At 40.0% G+C, this 18,490-nt stretch overlaps 1 protein-coding gene across 1 annotated transcript in view; it reads left to right on the forward strand.

Moving 5' to 3' along the window:
* The window catches only part of DOCK11 (dedicator of cytokinesis 11), a 1,858,863-nt gene that overhangs the window by 879,107 nt on the left and 961,266 nt on the right, over positions 1-18,490 (forward strand). The window contains exon 33 of the mRNA XM_044057487.1: positions 11,803-11,881. Within this exon, the coding sequence (XP_043913422.1) occupies positions 11,803-11,881 (79 nt within the window). The remainder of the gene's footprint in view (positions 1-11,802; positions 11,882-18,490) is intronic.

The raw sequence follows: 18,490 nt of genomic DNA on the forward strand, positions 1-18,490 counted from the left end.
TGATAAATCTCTGCCAATCAGATGTAAGTCTGCACATTGTGTATATTGATATCTACCTGTATTCTTTGTCTGTATTTTTCTAAACATGTCTGCCTGAGTTTATCACTCAGTGATGTATGTACTGTCTCTTTTTTGGTAACACTGACATGTTAAAACTGACAGAAAAACATGGACATGTTTCTGCACATGCTCCAAGGAATAACCTGTGCACGCAATCCCCCGCTAATTATATATACCAACTCTGAGCTAGCACAATTCCGAGAAAAAAGGCATATTCCCTTAGCCTGGGTATTGTCAGTCTCAGTCACCTGTTGAACATCTGTTCTGTTGACATAAATGTGGTGTTAGAACAGATGTTGCCATTAATACAATTTGCTATTTAGGACTACTTATATATATATATATATATATATATATATATATATATATATATATATATATATATATATATATATATATATACATACATATACACATATGTGTATGTGTGTATGTATTTATTTCTGTCTGTCTCTCTTTCTATACACACACACACACACACACACACACACACACGTGCTGCTTTGAGATCTCTTGCCTGTATATGTATATCCATATGTGCATGTGTATATCTGTGTATACAGACAAATAGAAATAACTGTGTGTGTGTGTGTGTGTGTGTGTGTGTGTGTGTGTGTGTGTGTGTATATGTATACATGTGTGTGTGTGTGTGTGTGTGTGTGTGTGTATGTGTGTATATATATATATATATATATATATATATATATATATATATATACATATATATATATATATATATATATATATATATATATATATATATATATATATATATATATATATATATATATATATATATATATATATATATATACATATACACACACACACACACACACACACACACACACACACACACACACACACACACACATATACTCTCACATGGATCTACCAAATTAGATTGACAGACCTAAATGTCAGTGTTGCTAACATTAAAACATAAACATCAACATATTACTATGCATGCACCAGCGTTTTTTCTCAGCACAAGCAAGTTAAGAAACATACCTTTATGCTGGGGGGCTGCCCCACACACCCTCTGCTAATTATCCATATACTAACTCCAAGATAACACAATAACAAGGGAAATGGCATATTCTACAACCCTGGGGATTGTGTAATCTCACACACCTGGTGACATTCTGTTTAAATAACAGATCTGTGTAGACACATTTGCTAAAATTTGGTTCTCATAGCTTTCTCTGTATATTAATATTTGGTATAATATAAGTGCTTACATGCTATTAGCGCTTGATATTTGTTCACTACCATTTGCTTGAAAAGGTAAGTGCTCTTAAGTCCCACTAGCTTGATTTTACATAACTGTTTAGCTCACCTGGCACCTGATTTATTTAATCTGTGTAGTCCTATCAGTGCCCTACTTCTACCCCTAAAACTCCCATCCAGTTTCTAACCAAATTCTTTGGTCCCTAATGATAACCCATAAACCTAAAATCCCCAATATTTCCCTAAACTTAAATTTCCTGATCACCCTCTAACAAAAAACTCCCCTTCTGGTTCCTAAGCCTAAAACTCTCTTTCCTAATATCTCCCCCTCACTTCTTCCCTGTAGCTGCTGCTTTTAACACGTTTGAACTCACACAAGCAGCGACCTGTACGAGCTACAAGGCAGTGAAGTCCATGGCTTTCAGACGCAGGAACTGAGCACTTAAGATATGATCACTTGTAACAGAAATAAATATAAATGTATATTTATATAGGTAGATATAGATATCGATATGTGTCTAGTTGGATAGATAGCTACACATACATTATATATGCAAATGTAGTTTTAGTGCAAAACTACTTATTTGCACTGAAGTATTAAACAGCAACTAATCCATAGCTGTCAACCTTCTGGCTCCAGAAATATAGACAAAGCCAAAAATAATGGGGGACGAAGGACCAAAAACAAGGACATATTTTAAATAACACACTTATAAACTTAAGAAGCTGTTAGACTAGCAGGTTTTGTGTTGGCATACATTTTCTGAAGGATATGAAGTCTGAAACACAAATGTTTGTTAATGATTAGAGACTTAAGTCCTCAATGATTTGCCACAAAACCACACATTTTATGAAGGACAGACCAGAACTACTGTACAGTTTAGAGGTATGCCAAATACACAATATTCTGACTACATATATGAGAGACTGTAGTATAATCAAATATCTGTTTAATGAAAATATTGTGTTCAGCTAATTTGAGGTAGGTGATTGCATGTACTGGGAAGAGTTCTAATACAGGTCGAGAAATCATAACTGTCATCCTTTTCTCTTGTGTTTTCAGGGAAAGTTATTCCTTCCTTGAGTTAATGTGAATGTGGGTTGTGTGGGAGAATTGAGTCTCATATAAGGGGTGCAGGGAGGCTTGCCCTCTTGTCAAAATATTTGTTTATGATTAATTACTGTACCAAGGGTTTTTGGTATTTTTTTGTTGGTTTGTTGTACATTCAGGATTATAGTTGAGTTTTTGTGTTCACTGTTTTTCATTGTGTTATTATTAGTAGTGTATCTTCATTGATGTAATCATATATGCATACAGACACACAGATAGATATATGCAAAACGCATGTTGCTGTATGATATGTTAGTCTGTTGTAGGTGAACCCTGCCCAGAGACAATACCCACAGCAAAACATCTGAATGACTATTTATTAATTTTCAAGCTGTGCAAATGTGTGCTTTTGTATTAAATTTTTAATCAGAGAATTGGACATGCTATGAGTCTAAATATGAAACTGCACTCATTGCAAGCATTCTTAACCCTGGAAAATGACATTTGTGCACTCACAGAAACCTGGTTCTAAGCTGCGGAGAGCACCCCAGCCATACCTGGTTACTCATCCTATCATACATTCAGACCCCAAACTGTGGGTAGTAAAGCCAAAGGAGGTGAAGTTTTAATATATATTAAAGACATACACACCTCCAGGCTGGTCAAACAGTGTGACTCACAGGAGACACTCCAGGTGCAGTTAACCATTGACAAGAGTCCTATACAAATCATAGCTAGCTACCGGCCCCCAAGTTTGACCCAAGATGCCCAAGCTGCCTATCTAGACCTCTTTGAATCTATCAAGATTCAACTCTGTCCTGATCCTAGGTGACTTTAACTACCCAAGCATAGACTGGAAGAACTACTCATGCCAGAACACAAATGCCCAGAGATTCCTCGATTTTGTCAATGCATCAGGCACACAGACGTCCCACTCACTAGGCTGAACGAGGAGAAGGCTACCGTAAGCTGCCTGTCGGTTGCCAGAATCCACCACATAACACATGCACTCAGGTCACTCCACAACAAATACAAATATGACTCTGTCATTGTACATGTTGGCGTAAATGACCTGAGACGTACCTGCCTGGACTACATGAAAAGTGACATGGAGGAGCTCTCTGACCATGTAGTCCAGGCTGGTATGACTCTTGACTCTGAGTAGCATCCTGCCCTCACCCAAAATTATGCCACCATACGAAGAAAAAATGATCAGTTTCAACAATTGGTTAAACTACTGGTGTCATTCAAAGGGGATCCAGTACTTGTCAGCCTGGGATGACATGCTTGACAAGCCACGATGCTTCACCAGAGACGGCTTGCACCTGTCACCCCTGGGCTTTCGAATACTGGCCAAGACTCTTGCCTCCCCAATATTGCCTTTTTTAGGCAAGGCTCAAAAGACAAACCCACCTCCATAAACAACAATAATAAACAAAAACTGAGGGTAATGCTGCTCAATGCCAGAAGTCTAAACCTCAAAATGCACGCACTCAAGGCTCTCCTTAGTATGGAAGAAATCGACGTATGTGCAATGACAGAAACCTGGTTCAAGGCTCCAGAGAGCACCCCAGCACTACCAGACTATAACTCCTACCATACCTTTAGGTCCCAAAACCAGGACCGGAACACAAAAGGAGAGTGTGTGTCCATATTCATCAAGAACACTCACACCTCCAGGTTAGTAGCACAGCATGCGGAATCTGAGACCATCCAAGTGCAATTGACAATGGGTAAATTGACTGTTCAATTTATAGCTTGCTACAGATCTCCCACCTTGTCTCAGGACCCTCACGCAGCATTCCTGAGAACATTAGAAAGTATGAAGATTCTACTCAACACCATGCTACTGGGTGACTTCAACTATCCAAACATTGACTGGGAAAACTATTCAAGCTCAAATGCCCTAGTCCAATGCTTCCTTGAGTTTATAAACTCAAACACCCTTGAACAGCTGGCCACCACTCCCACAAGAGGTGACAACATACTGGACCTGGTCATCACCAACATGGGGAACCTATGTTCCACACCTGAGGTAAACTCGTCATTGGTAAAATCAGATCACAAACTAATCACACTGGACATCCACACCCCCCCCCCCCAAGTCAAGGAAATCAAGGTAAAAAACTTCTCTAAAGCCAACTTCACACTCCTCAAGACCAAGGTGGGAAGTTTCAAAGCTCCCAATCAAATGGAAAATGATGACCCATCGGCAGAATCCTTTACAAGTGCATTCTGTGAACACCTTCAAGAATGCATGGACCTAGCCATCCCAAGTAAAACCAAGACCAACTCCTCAAAAAAGAGGAAGCCAGTCTGGTGGACCCCAGCCATAAATAAACTTTACAACAGCAGGAGGAACCTCCTGCAAGATAGAACAAAATCCCAAAATAAGAAAGCATCTCTGATTAACATTAGTAAAAACCTGCGCTGCCTCATTAAATCATCCAAGGCCAACTTCGAAAGAAAAATAGCCAATGACTCTAAGGATAACCACAAGGCCTTCTTTAACTATGTCAAGAGTCTAAGGGCAAACTCTCAGATATGCTCCGAGCTAGTGCATAATGGCCATAAATACACTGAACCAACCGACATTGCCAACATCCTGGCTGACAAGTTCAGTGCAAACTTCACCCCCCCCCCCTCCACCAAAGGGGCTACCACCCATCCCAGAAGAATGTGGCACTCCAGATATCTCAGACACACAAGTAAAGACAGCCCTTGCAAAGGCCAAAAACACAGCATCAATGGGACCAGATGCCATCCCAGGTTGTGTCTTACACGAGCTTCAGAATGAACTAATCCCCCATCTCAAATCACTATTCAAACTCAGCCTCTCTACAGGCTATGTACCCAAAGAATGGCATACAGCAACAGTCGTACCACTCCACAAAGGCAGTGCCACAACTGACCCTGGGAACTATCGCCCTATAAGCTTGACTAGCTTGGTCTGCAAAGCCATGGAACGCATTATCATGGAGCTCATTAACAGGGACATTGGGAACCTCCAGACACTGGACCCCACCCAGTTCAGCTTTGTTAAAGGCAGATCTTGCCTCCTGAACTTGGTCAAGTTCTTTGAAACAGTCACCAAGGCCATAGATGAAGGGAAGGTGGTCCACACAGCATATCTGGACCTCGCTAAGGCGTTCGACACCATCCCACACTCAGGAATCATAGACAAACTCACCAGCTTAAATATCAACCCCCATGTCATGAGATGGGTTGCCAATTGGCTCTCAGACAGAACCCACACGGTAAGAGTGGCAGGCGCCATGTCTGACTCTAAACCAGTCTGGCGGAGTCCCACAGGGCTCAGTCCTGGGACCCCTCCTGTTCGGTATATATTTCTCCGAAGTACAGGCAAAGGCGGAGGGATTGTGGCTAACCAAGTTTGCAGATGACTGTAAATTGGGTGCAATAATTGACTCTCCAGCTGACACAGACATCCTGCAAAAGGGTCTCACAGAGACAAACACCTGGTGTCAAAGTCACGGCCTCAAGCTAAATGCCAAAAAATGCATAGTAATCCCATTTGGGAAAAACAAAGTACCTACAAACTACCACATAGATGGGAATCCACTAAGTACAGAAGAAGTAATTAAGGACCTGGGTACCCACATAGATAGCATGCTCTCCTTTGATAACCACATAGCCAAAACAGTCAGGAAATCCTTCTATGTGGCACACCTGATCACAAAGGGATTCTCATCCAAATCCAAGGAGGTGATTGTGCCCCTTTACTCCGCATTCATTAGGCCCGTAATAGATTACAATGCTCCATTTGGGATGTACCTCACTAGACACCTGCAACAACTAGAAAGACCACAGAAGTACCTCACTAAGAGGATTAAGGGCCTTAAACAATTACCCTATGAAGCACTACTAAAAAAGCTTCAGCTCTTTTCAGTCGCTTACCATCTGCTCAGAGGTGACCTATGCCTGACATATAGGGCCATGTCAAACCCTGAACTAATGGGCATGCTTCACCTCAAAAAAACGAGATCCCTCAGAACCACTCGTTCTAGCAACTTGAACCTTTGTACAACAATAAACAGGACATGCTGGAGGGATAGATTCCTGTCCCAGTGACTCCCCTCACTCTGGAATAGAATCCCAATCCATATTCGACAGAGCTCCTCTCTGACCCTCTTACAAGAGAAATCTTGATGAGTGGATGGGTAATCGTAAGTTCTACCCTGGGATCACTTCAGGAGCCCTGTTGACAGAGGCCCAGGTTACTAATCTAATGGGGAGGCGAAAGCCATCACTCTGTGGCTAGACTTATAAATGCCCATGGGCAGATAGCCCTAGTACTTACCTATGAACCCATGAAATGTTTTGGAACAGCTAGTTGATATCTCCGCAAGAGGTGATAATATCTTAGACTTGGTATTAACCAACATGAGTAACCACTGCAGCATCCCTGCAGTATCATCCTCCCTTGTAAGATCCAACCATAAAGCGGTCACTTTCAAAGTCACCATCTCCCCCAACCCCCCTCTAGCTAGGGTCAAAGAAAAAAACTTCTCCAAAGCTGATTACATCCTCCTGAGGGGTGGTATAAACAGCTTCACAGCCCCCTCCTTCTCTCTAGGAATTGGCACCAGTATACAAAACTATACCAAATTACTATATACACATTTATATAGATGCATGGAATCAGGAATACCTGACAGGACTAAATCATCCTCCGCAAGGAAGAGTAAACCTGTCTGGTGGACATCTGCAATAAATAAACTCTATAACAAAAGAAAAAAAATAGTGTCCAGGACCAAGAAGGAGCAGGTGTCCAATTGGAAGCAATCTCTCTTTAGCCTAAACAGGCAAGTAAGAGCACTAGTAAAATCCTCCAAAACAAACTTCGAGTCCAGATTGGCCACATCTGCTAGAGACAGTCATAAGGCCTTCTTCACATATGTCTGTAATCTCAAAGGTAGCACCCAGATCTGTTCAGAACTGGTGATCAGGGACACCACATATACAAATGCCGTAGATTGAGCAAACGTGCTGGCTGACAGATTCAGCGAAAATTTCACCCCTCTGCCCCCCTCCCATCAGTAAATCAGGACATTCCCAATACTTGCCCCTTCCCCTTATATCTAGGGATCAGGTCATCACTGCTCTCCCAAAGGAAAAAAATACAGCCTCTATGAGACCTGATAACATCCCAGGCTGCAGCCTACATGAATTCAGCAGGAACTTGCAGCACCATTAGGCACCCTGTTCAACCAAAGCCTGGCTTTGGCTCAGCTGACTGGAGGACAGCCACTGTCATCCCTTTACACAAAGGTGGAGTCTCCACCGATCCAGGAAATTGTAGACCAAGCAGCCTAACTAGTCTGATCTGCAAGGCCATGGAATGGATTATCATGGACCTCATTAACAAGGACATTGGCAACCTCCAAACACTCGATCCCATACAGTTTGGCTTCTTCAAGGGGAGGTCATGTCTGCTAAATTTGGTTGACTTTTTTGACAGTCACCAAAGCCATGGATGAGAGGAAGACAGTGCACACTGCCTACCTAGGCTTGGCCAAAGCCTTCGACACTATTCCGCACTTTCTCAACTAGGCATCAATCCATATGTTACCAGATGGGTAGCTAACTGTCTCACTGATAGAACCCACCTAGTCAAAATAGGGAAAGCCACCTCAAGCAGTAGAACCATATTGAGTGACCTACCCCAGGGTTCGGTCTTGGGGCCTCTGTTGTTTGGGATATACTTTTCTGAGGTGCAAGTCAAAACCAGTGGGCTATGGCTGACCAAGTTTGCATATGACTGCAGGGTGGGAGCTGTCATCAATTCCCCTAGTGAGGTGGACATCCTCCAAGAGGGTCTCACCCAAACAAATGACTGGTGCCAGAAACATGGCCTCAAATTGAATACAAAAAAAATGCATCATTATCCCCTTTTTGGAGAGTGATGTACCCACAAATTATCATATTAATAACAATGTTAAGCACGCAGTCAGTCGCGAGGTATATGGCCACCCAGATTGATAGCAACCTGACTTTTGACCACCATGTTGCTTCCATTGTACGGAAAGCTTTCTACATGGCCCACCTCATAAGTAAGCGTATTTCATCCAGGGACAAGGAGGTCATAACATCTCTGTATTCTTCCTTATAAGGCCCATTATTGAGTACAACACCCCATTCAGCATGTACCTTACAAAGCACATGCAGGAGCTGGAGAGACCACAGAGGTTCCTCACCAGGAGAATCCAGGGTCTCAAAAATCTACCATAGACAGGCTAAAAGCCCTATCCCTCAACTCTGTTTCATACAGACGCCTCAGAGGTGACCTCTGTCTGGCATACAAGGCGATCTCAGACTTGATGAGATTGCTGCATATCCACAAGTCAAGTGCCACTCAAGTAACCCGCACACGTGGCTTCAACCTGGTCTATGACATCAATAGGACTTGTTAGTGGGACAGATTTGTGTCCCAGAGACTTCCCTATCTATAGAGTAGACTCCCTCTCCACATCAGGTAGAGTACCTCTTTACCCCTTTTTAAGCGCAACCTGGATAACTGGATGGGAAATAGAAAATACATCTCTGGGATTCCACCCATGTCCCTGTTGGACAGGGACATCAGGTGCTAATTTGTCTATGCATGGGCTAAACTCTTGGCTAGGCCTTATAAGTGCCTTAGGGCCAATAGCCTAGTAACTTCCTATGAACATTGTCAAATGCAGTTCCATACACAAATATAATAAGTATTTGCCGACAATGCAGATGTAAAATGAAGGAAGTAAAGTGACAGCATTCCAAGACTGGCCAGCAATGGAGAAAATATCATGACTGCTCCTTCCAACTATGCCACATAACCCTATGGATCAGTGTACAACACTTCTCACTCCTACCACTAAATATACCTGCCAAATGCCAAGGGAAAAAGGAGTTTATCTGAACATGACCATACCACTTCATTTTATAACCAACAATGGAGAGACGTCGGGTTGACAAAACACCAGTACCAAAAAGGATAATACCACAATTTCTTACTCCTTGAATATTCCTATCCTTCTCTCTTCTCTAAAATTAACTCCTAACCTCACTTCTTATGACTTCATGTAATGTGCAACCAACTAACCAGCCCTGGACAGACTTCATAGATAACAATGTCTGCTTGGGCAAAACATACCAGTAAATATCTTGGTTGTGCTTGGTGCTCAGTAGAATCTGTTTCACACACACACACACACACACACACACACACACACACACACACACACACACACACACACACACACACGCGCACCAGCATGTATTATTATTTCTGTTAAAGACTTAAACCTCGGCACAAGTATGAATAGGACATGCTGGAGGGATAGATTCATAACCTAGAGGCTTCCCATGCTTTGGAACAGGATCCCAGTTCGTATTAGGCAGAGCCCCTCACTGACTCTCTTCAAGAGAAATCTTGATGAGTGGATGGGAGATCATAAGTTTACCCCAGGGGTCACATCTGTGTCACTGCTAGACAGGGGCACAGTAAACTAATTCTATTATATAAGGGGACCTTCACTGTGTCACTACTAGACAGAGCCACAGTATTCTAGATTTATTCTGTACATTTTTGTACCATTTCATGGGGTGGCAAAAGCCACATCACTATGGCTAGGCTTACAAATGCTCCAGGGCAGATTGCCTAGTACTATACTATGAAACTATGAAACTATGAAATGGATAACTGAACAGTTTGGATTATTAAACTATAAATGAAATAGTGAGGGAAGATTACATATAGTTTTAGTATATATTTAAAGTTAATATGTCTTTGATATGATGGAATTAATTTTTGAGTCATGTTTTCTGTTATTGAAAGTTTTCAGTCAGAATATCAGAACCTGCAAAATTCTTTGACTGCATCTTTATAGCTCAGAATAATGTCATAACTTTGACCAGTACTTATTTTTTTTCTCAGAAAACCTTCTGTATTAACAGTAGTGTAACATATTGTGTAGATTACATTGCTGTTCAGGTAATTAACAAATGTCAGGTTCACAGTCCCTGCATTGTTTTTATTTTGTGAAATTATATTTTGTATTACACTTGTATAGTGTCAGTCCAAAATATCATTAGATGAGTCCTGCAACACTTTTTTTTTTCAAATGTAGACTGTAATTATTGTAAACTGGTAGTATTACAGTGAAGTGCAAATATAGTCAAATGTCTGACCATAAATGTGGCAAGTAATAAAATGTTAGGAGGAACAGACTAATAATTTAACAGTTGTGTAAATCTTCTTCACTACAGAAAGGCAGTCTTAGTTATTGCAGCTCTACGATTCCTAAATAGGAAGGAAATTGAGGAAGGGCCGAGCAGGAAGCCATGGGGTGTATATTATGTTTGCACATGTGCATGTGTGTCTGTATACACACACAATTTCTCTCTCATGATGCCCTCACCATTGGAGATTTATGATTTTTTTTGTCACTGTTCTGATTTGACAGGATCTGTGTGCTTTGATACTTTATGAATTAGCATTGGGACTTTTTTGCTTTTTAATTTAGATAGATGATAGATATAGCTAAATATTTAGCCATAGATACAGCTATAGATATAACTATAGATACAGATATAGGTATAAATATAGATAAAGATAGAGGTAGGGATACACACTTCCTCAGGTACAAAACTGGTCAAAGCATGAGGTAAAAAGAAAGCAGCTGAAAGCGTACATAATGTGACAGTAATGCTTCCAAGATAGAGAGGCTTAGGACTTGGAGAAAAGGAAGGTTGATTAATAATTTCATTTATTATTTATAGTTAAAAACATTTTCTTATTTAGACCTTATGCACTGTTTATAAATAAACATCTGCTTATGTTTGCTGCTTCAGAGGAAGATTCCTCAGCGAAGTTATACCGTTGTCCACACTCATCTGCATTTCATTTGAGTACACTTGTATAACTGTTTCTATCAGTGGTATCATGTGACATTTTCAAAGGTGCTGCTCATGTTTGATGATGACAGAAGTTAATTTTGCACCTCTTTTATGTTAGATATTCTGTGATGTTCTTCAAGAGAGGAACAGAAAGGAAATGAGTCAGAGCAGCAAAACTGCATGTGAGAAATGAGAACAAATTACATCTGAGTAAAGGCTGCACAGAAAAGAGTAAACCATCTGGGTGGCATTACATGGAAGAGTGAGAGAAGAGCGTGCAAAAGTTAAAAGTTACATTCTACAGCAGATCCATTATATGGCTAGGCTACTACATTTGTTATTTAATTCAATTGATTTCACTTTGATGTACACTAACTACAGTAGAATTTAATCAGCTGAGCTGTCCCCTATGTTTTTTGGGCAAATGAAAATCACATTGAGTGGTGATCTGTAGATTAAATCAGATGTATTCTTTCAAACTGAAACAAAACTACAGTTCTTTGTTCTGTTATTGTAATAACATGCTGTTATATATAACTTATTATGGGCATTTTCCTTTGCAGGCTTCTGGAGATGATTTGTCTTTTAATTTTCCCATGACAAGTCCACAACGTGAAAGTTTTATTGCAGATAAAGATACAGGTATTTTATCTCTGCATATTTGTGTTTGTTTAAGGCTACATGTATAAACACAGTTTGTTTCCCAGTTAAGTGTCTGCTTAGGTGTTGTACTTCAATGCCCTTATTGTTCATATGGTGAAAATGGACAGACTGTGCCCAGTCATTTCAATTACAGGCTGTTGGTGCTGCGATGACCAGTGTTTCTGGCTTTACATTTCTTGGATCTGCACTCGGTGGCAGTGCTCTCAATGTTTGCCAGAAAATTTTGGAACAAAGTAAAAAATAACTAAGGAAAAGGCCCCATATTAGGGACACATTTTAAATGTTGTTACTGTTGTCTTAGAAATTCTCAAAATTATTTCCAGTTTTAGGAGGGATGGAACAAAACTTTGAGAAACATCAGGGAGTGTCCCTACAAACTAGGGAAGTTGAGAGGTCTACTAGGTGGGAAGTTTTAACATTTTCTTAACATACCTGATGCCTGTACTATGACTCAGATGCTTTTAATGTCAATTGACTCCTGTTGCTTATTTTTTGTGTTGGCTTTTGTGCATGTGCAAGCAACATTTTTATTTGCCAGCAGGTGGCACTCAATAGCAAATATTACTTAGTATATGACTTTTCTAACACCTGCCCCAAACCTATAATTCTCCAACAGTATATTTAATTCAGGGCTGTGCTCTTTCAACTGATCTACATAACAAGTGTTAATTCACTTCAGTGTTAATAATGGCATTTTAGATGCTGCAAATAGTTTCACTTCAAAGATATGAACAGCCTGAAATAACTGAGATATGTATTACTCCCTTTTTAAATTGCATCTTTACTGGAGTCGTTGTTGACCATGAGTAAAACTGCTGTGCAAGCTGGATAATTAAAATGGAACTAAGTAACCATCTTCACCCCCCCCCACACACACACACACTCACTGTAGTACTTCATCTCTTCCAGTTCCAGTAAATACTGCTGAACCCCAGTCTGTCTTCTTCATACTGAAACTGTGGTTTTAAATAACATGTAAAGCTAGAACACATTCAGACTAGCCTAATGTCCACTGCCATTAATAATAATAGTAATAATTAATATTGAAAAACTGTCTATGACCCACTTCAACTACAGCCACCTGCTACATGCTAAATACTGGAGCATCAAGTTCCTTTGTATGGCGTCCATCAATACTTCATATAACTGAATAGTGTACACCACCTAGTTGTAGATTCTATAGACCACAACCCTGGTTTCAAAATCATAAACAAACAAAAACAACCTGTTCACATGCTGCTTTACAACAATTATATCCCCATGCATCAGTATTCACCGCACCTCACATAACTTCTCCTACTTAGCTCCTCAACTTTAAAAGTCCTTCCTTACCTCCTTTAAAGAAATATGGTCATATCCAAAGTTCAGGCTACAGCTAAAAAAAAAACACAAGTTTTTCAAAACAGACAAAATACCTTTGCGTTTATTTTCCTGTTATCACTTAAATAAATTCTTACTACTTCTAGGTGGTCATTTTCTTCCTAGACATTTCAAACTTCAAAGATGATTATTAACTTTCTTCCCAGCTCTTACATCCTCCTCACCTATAGTTTACCTTCCACTCCCTATCTAAACTGCATCCCCCTTTACTCTCTTTCCATTAGTATTGTCTGATTCCTTAAACTTTTGTTTCTTTCTCACCCTTTACTTTTCTCTCTTCATATATCATATTATCTCTCCACTGATTTATTTTTATTTCCTTTGTCAACCAGTTAAATTACCTTGTCCTAATCAGTGGAGCATTTTCTATCAAATGACAAGTATAATGATTACGAATTGTAATGTGAATGACTGTCCTCTAGTATAACTCCAAATAAAACGAATCTTTGCTCATTTACATTATTCGGCTGTCATGAAATACGTTCCTGAGTCTCAAACAAATAGTAAAGCCACCTCTAATCCTGTATGTGTAGATGCATGCAGAGCGGACTATTTGCAAACATGTCTTAAGTGGGATCCCTGGGACAGCTGCATTTGTATCCTCTCTGTAAGGTGAGATTTTTCAGTTTGTAAAATACTGGAAGATGGCTAATGTTCTGCACACTTTGTAGCAAAGCATTTTGCTAAATTCTTTCTCTGTAGCATTTAAGGTATATATTGCCATATTCTCATTTAAATAGTGTCAAATAGTGTATTGACTGGTTGTCATAGAAAACTGTATATTCTCTATTCCTACCTTAATATTATTAGAATAGTTGTTCTGAGGAGCTTTGTACATGTTATCATATTTGTTAATTTGCTTATATTTCAATATTTTATATTTCTGTTTAAAATAACTTTAGTCTATTTTTTGGTTACTTCGTTTTGTAACTACTGGACTGAGCTGAAAAAATGTTCTGATAAACAAATGTAATTACAAAATAAATAGTCTCTCTTCCCTTACATCATCAAGCTCTGGCAGTAAGCTTTATTGAGGATAGCTGAATGGCACTTGTTGTAAAGCCCTATTACACCAAACTGCAGCTGTTGCTATTAGATAAATGATAAATAATAAATAGAAAATAAACTTCTTATCCACATTCTATGCAAATGCCACCCTCATACGTAGCAAACTTATGCTAGATAACATGAGTGTGGCATATCCTTTCATTGCAGAGCACGGTCTCTCAGAGCACTGTCTCTCAGTCAGTCTCTTACCCAGCACCTGAGTGCTGTCAGCTCTGTGGCTCAGAACAGTAAAGCCCCAACTATGATTTGGATGGCCTGGGTTCAGTCAGTGGTTCAGGTACTGGCGTGGACAATGACAGTGGGAAGATGAGGGATTAGGGAATGTCTGCTCACCCCTTACAGGAGAGAGTACAGGGATGTGCCAAATGTTTATGTTGGTAACACTGGATGTATGATGAGGGATATGTTACCCTCTAGGCCGACCGCTCCCTCACAGCAGCATTACAAGCCCTGCATGGTCAGTATATGTGACAGTGCAGCCTGCATTGCTTCTCTCAGCGTCCCAGAATTGGATATCCCAAATCCATTTCCCATTCTGCCGTGATATGCTGGAGATTGGCATTCTTAACCTTGGAGCTAATTGGGTGCAGGGATGTAGCAGAACACAAGAAGTGCTTAGTAGCTGATGATCAGCTGCAGTGTAAGCGAACAACAATTTAATGGAAAAAAAACTCTAGCACAATGTTCTTCCTTTCCCTACACTAGAGACCATTCTCAGTCATTGGCAGTGAACTACTTAAATATAAAACTGGGACATTACTTATTGTTTCAATGCATCTATGAATACATGACCAAAACTTCATTATTTCTTAACATGTTTGCCTCATATGTTCATAGATTCATAGGTGTTTACTAGGCTAACAACCACAAGGGCCTTTTTAAGCCTAGCCATGCATCCCAAATTTCTGATAAGTTCAAGTTCTGACATCCTTGATAAGTGTAAGCATGGGCCTGGAAGATGAACCATTTGCAGGTTACCTGTGTTCATTAGAGACATAGATACCAAACCAGGGATGAATTTGCTGTTCCCCATCCAATTGCCCAAATTGCACTTGAATTGGGTTAGGGAGGAGCTCTGCTTCACATGGATGTGGAACCTGTTCCATAGACAGGTTAGTCTTTGGGATACATACTTGTCTCTCCAGCAGGTCCTATTTATATCACAAGCAAGGTTTAAGTCTTCAGAACTGGTTGTTTTGTGGATCTGACAATGCCCTGTATGCCAGGCATAGATCCCTCAATTTGAAGGAAGCACTGCAGGAAATACACTGCTGTCACTGAACAGTTTCTTCAAAACATTGACTTTTCCACTGGACTGCAAAATTATTTTTAAGACAGAATTGGACAATGAAACTTCTGACTGCATGACACAGACAGTAGAAGGATTAGTTCAAATCTTTTTGTTTTGGAACATTACTAACATCATATGACTGCCTTTAGTATGGCAGACTTTAGTAAAGTTTTGTCTTTTACACCAAATTTTCAAAACATCTTCAGTGGGACCTCTTGTAATGAGTAGATCCCTGTCTACAAACACTTGTATCCACAAGAACGATTGGTAATAGGAAATACCAGTTTAGTCACTATGATTAAGTCATCCTCTGAGATGGAATTTATTACTCTCACTTTGCAGTTCATGACAGTGACATTTAAGATGAATATTCTGACAGTTTTGAATCAAGCTCTTAGTTACTACCAAAACTGTATGTCTGTATTTCATCTGGTGAATATTTCCTTGTAAAAATGACTAAATTTCAACACTTTTGCACAGATATGCTAATTGCAATCGATTGGAACTAATGACTTCATGTTGCAGACTTTTAGACTATTTAGATAATGATATCACAGAACATGCATCTATATTACCCGATCGAACGTTTAGGTTAGCAAATAGCTAAACGTCGACCTGGTAATATCAAAAAATTAAAACAGTGAATGGCCGATTTAACATAGGGAATGAATTCCCTCGGCCACAAGAAAAAAAAAATTAAACCAAAATGAAGTAGGGGGCTTTGCCTCCCACACCCCACCTAACTAAATATATCAACTCCAAGATCGCTCTACAGTGGGGAAAGGGGCAAAATTTGCATAACAGCCAAGGGAATTCTTTCCCTGTGTTAAATCGGCTGTTCGCGTTTTTTTTGCTTTCGCTATTACCAGATCGACATTTAGGTATTCGCTAACCTAAACGTTCTATCAGGTAATAGGAACCCACAAAACATTACAAGTAGATGTACTTCTGACTCGTGATTAATTTGGCAGGCAAATTGTAAGCTTTGTAAAATTTAAAATTTGTATGCAAAATCTGCAAAGTGGTTTCATTGAGCAGGGACACTGATTTTAATATTTTCTGGGAAAATACAGGTAAATCCGAAATGTGGACTGTCAGAGAATTGAAAAATTACAGGATTTTCATGGAATTTGGCATTTTAGGCCAGAGAAAGGACAATTATGTAAAATCTTACCATAACAGTAGATATCTTTTCTGCTGCAGTATTCTTAACATATCTGATTCCCTGCTGTGAAGGCCTGAAGTCTGTCCAATTTATCAAATATTACTTTTGCTTTAAGATATGCCAAATGTCACCTAAACATTCCTTGCATAGCATGGGACATAAGGGTGATGTTCAGGCCTACCATAATCAGAACTGATTGCCTCTGTAGGAGCACCAGTCCAAGGAACCCAAGAGGTAATCTGTACATCCAGGAAGGCAAAGGATGAGAGAGATGGAGGGAGGGAGTGAATACTGCAGTAGTGAAGGCAAGGATAAAACTGTACTATGTCCTTACATTCACTGCTGCAGTATTCTTGACATGTGGTAGAGTGCTAAAGCGCAAGAGGAAACTTGGGAGGGGGAAGGAGCAGAAGAGACTCCTAAAAGGCCATGATAAATGGCACAGGCAAAACCAGCCCTAGCTCATGATATACCATCCAACTTGTAGTGCTTGGTAAAGGTATGCACAGAAGTCCAGGTGGCTGCTTCAAGAAAAGAATTAGTATCTGTGCCTTTGAAAAAAATCACAAAAAGAAGCCACAGATTTAGTATAATAAGGTTTAACTGAATAAGGAAGGTTCCTGCCATAAAAGTGCAATAAAAGGAAATAGCCTTAGAAATCCAAGAAGAAATAGTTTGCTTGGATACAGCAAAATAACTGATCAGAGTTATAAATAGCCTTAGTCTTATCCAAATAAACTCTGAGTTGCCTTTGTACGTCCAAAGTATGCAGGATCCTCTCACTGTCAGATTGCAGACAGGAAAAAAAGTAGGCAGATTAATAGACTAAGTGATAGCTGATTAACCACCTTAGGCATACAAGAAGGGTTAGTGTGCAAGGAAACCCTGTCCTCATGAAAAATCAAAAAAGGAGGACAAGCCAGAGGAACAGGCTTCCTGGGAGGCCTAATATTAAGGACAGCTTTACGAAATTGTTTCACTGCAAATATAAAAACTAGAGGAGGAGAAAAAGGCAGACAAGCAGAGATAGCTGATAGATGGGCCGTATTAGAAGAATAGGCCAAATCAGCATTGAACAACCCACACAAATAAGAGAGAATCTAAGGAACATCCACAGTAATTGGGTCCAGGCTATGAGGGAGACACCAAATAGAAAACCTCTTCCATTTGTATAAGTAGGATTTCCTAGTAATAGGTTTTCTGGCCTGCAGGACTTACAGCACATCCTCAGAAAAAAGGTGTCTGTGAAGAATCAAAATCCTATCATCCACAGTGTCAGTTGAAGCATGGACAGGTGGGGATGGATAAGAGATCCCTTGGCTTGTGTGATTAGACCAACCTGTGAGGTAACTTGTGATGATTGCCCCTGGCTAGATGCAGAAGATGGAACCTGTGCTCCCATGGGCAAAAGGGAGTCACCAACAAGATTTTGGGAGCACCCAGTTGAATTTTGAACAGAATTTTTGCAATGAGAAGAAGGGGAGGGAATGCATAAAGAAACATCCCTTCCAAGAAAATGAGAGGGTGTCCACCTCCCATATCAGAGGACCTGGGACACTGCCACAAAACAGAGGAAGATGTCTGTTCAGAGGGGAGGCAAAATGATCCACTTGAGGAATATCCCACTGGTGGATAATGTCCAGAAACACATCCATGTGAAGCATCCATTTGTAGGACTGAGTGA

The sequence above is a fragment of the Protopterus annectens genome, chromosome 15.part0 (genome assembly GCF_019279795.1).
Source record: "Protopterus annectens isolate FY-2018-M chromosome 15.part0, PAN1.0, whole genome shotgun sequence".
In the NCBI taxonomy this organism is placed as follows: domain Eukaryota; kingdom Metazoa; phylum Chordata; order Ceratodontiformes; family Protopteridae; genus Protopterus; species Protopterus annectens.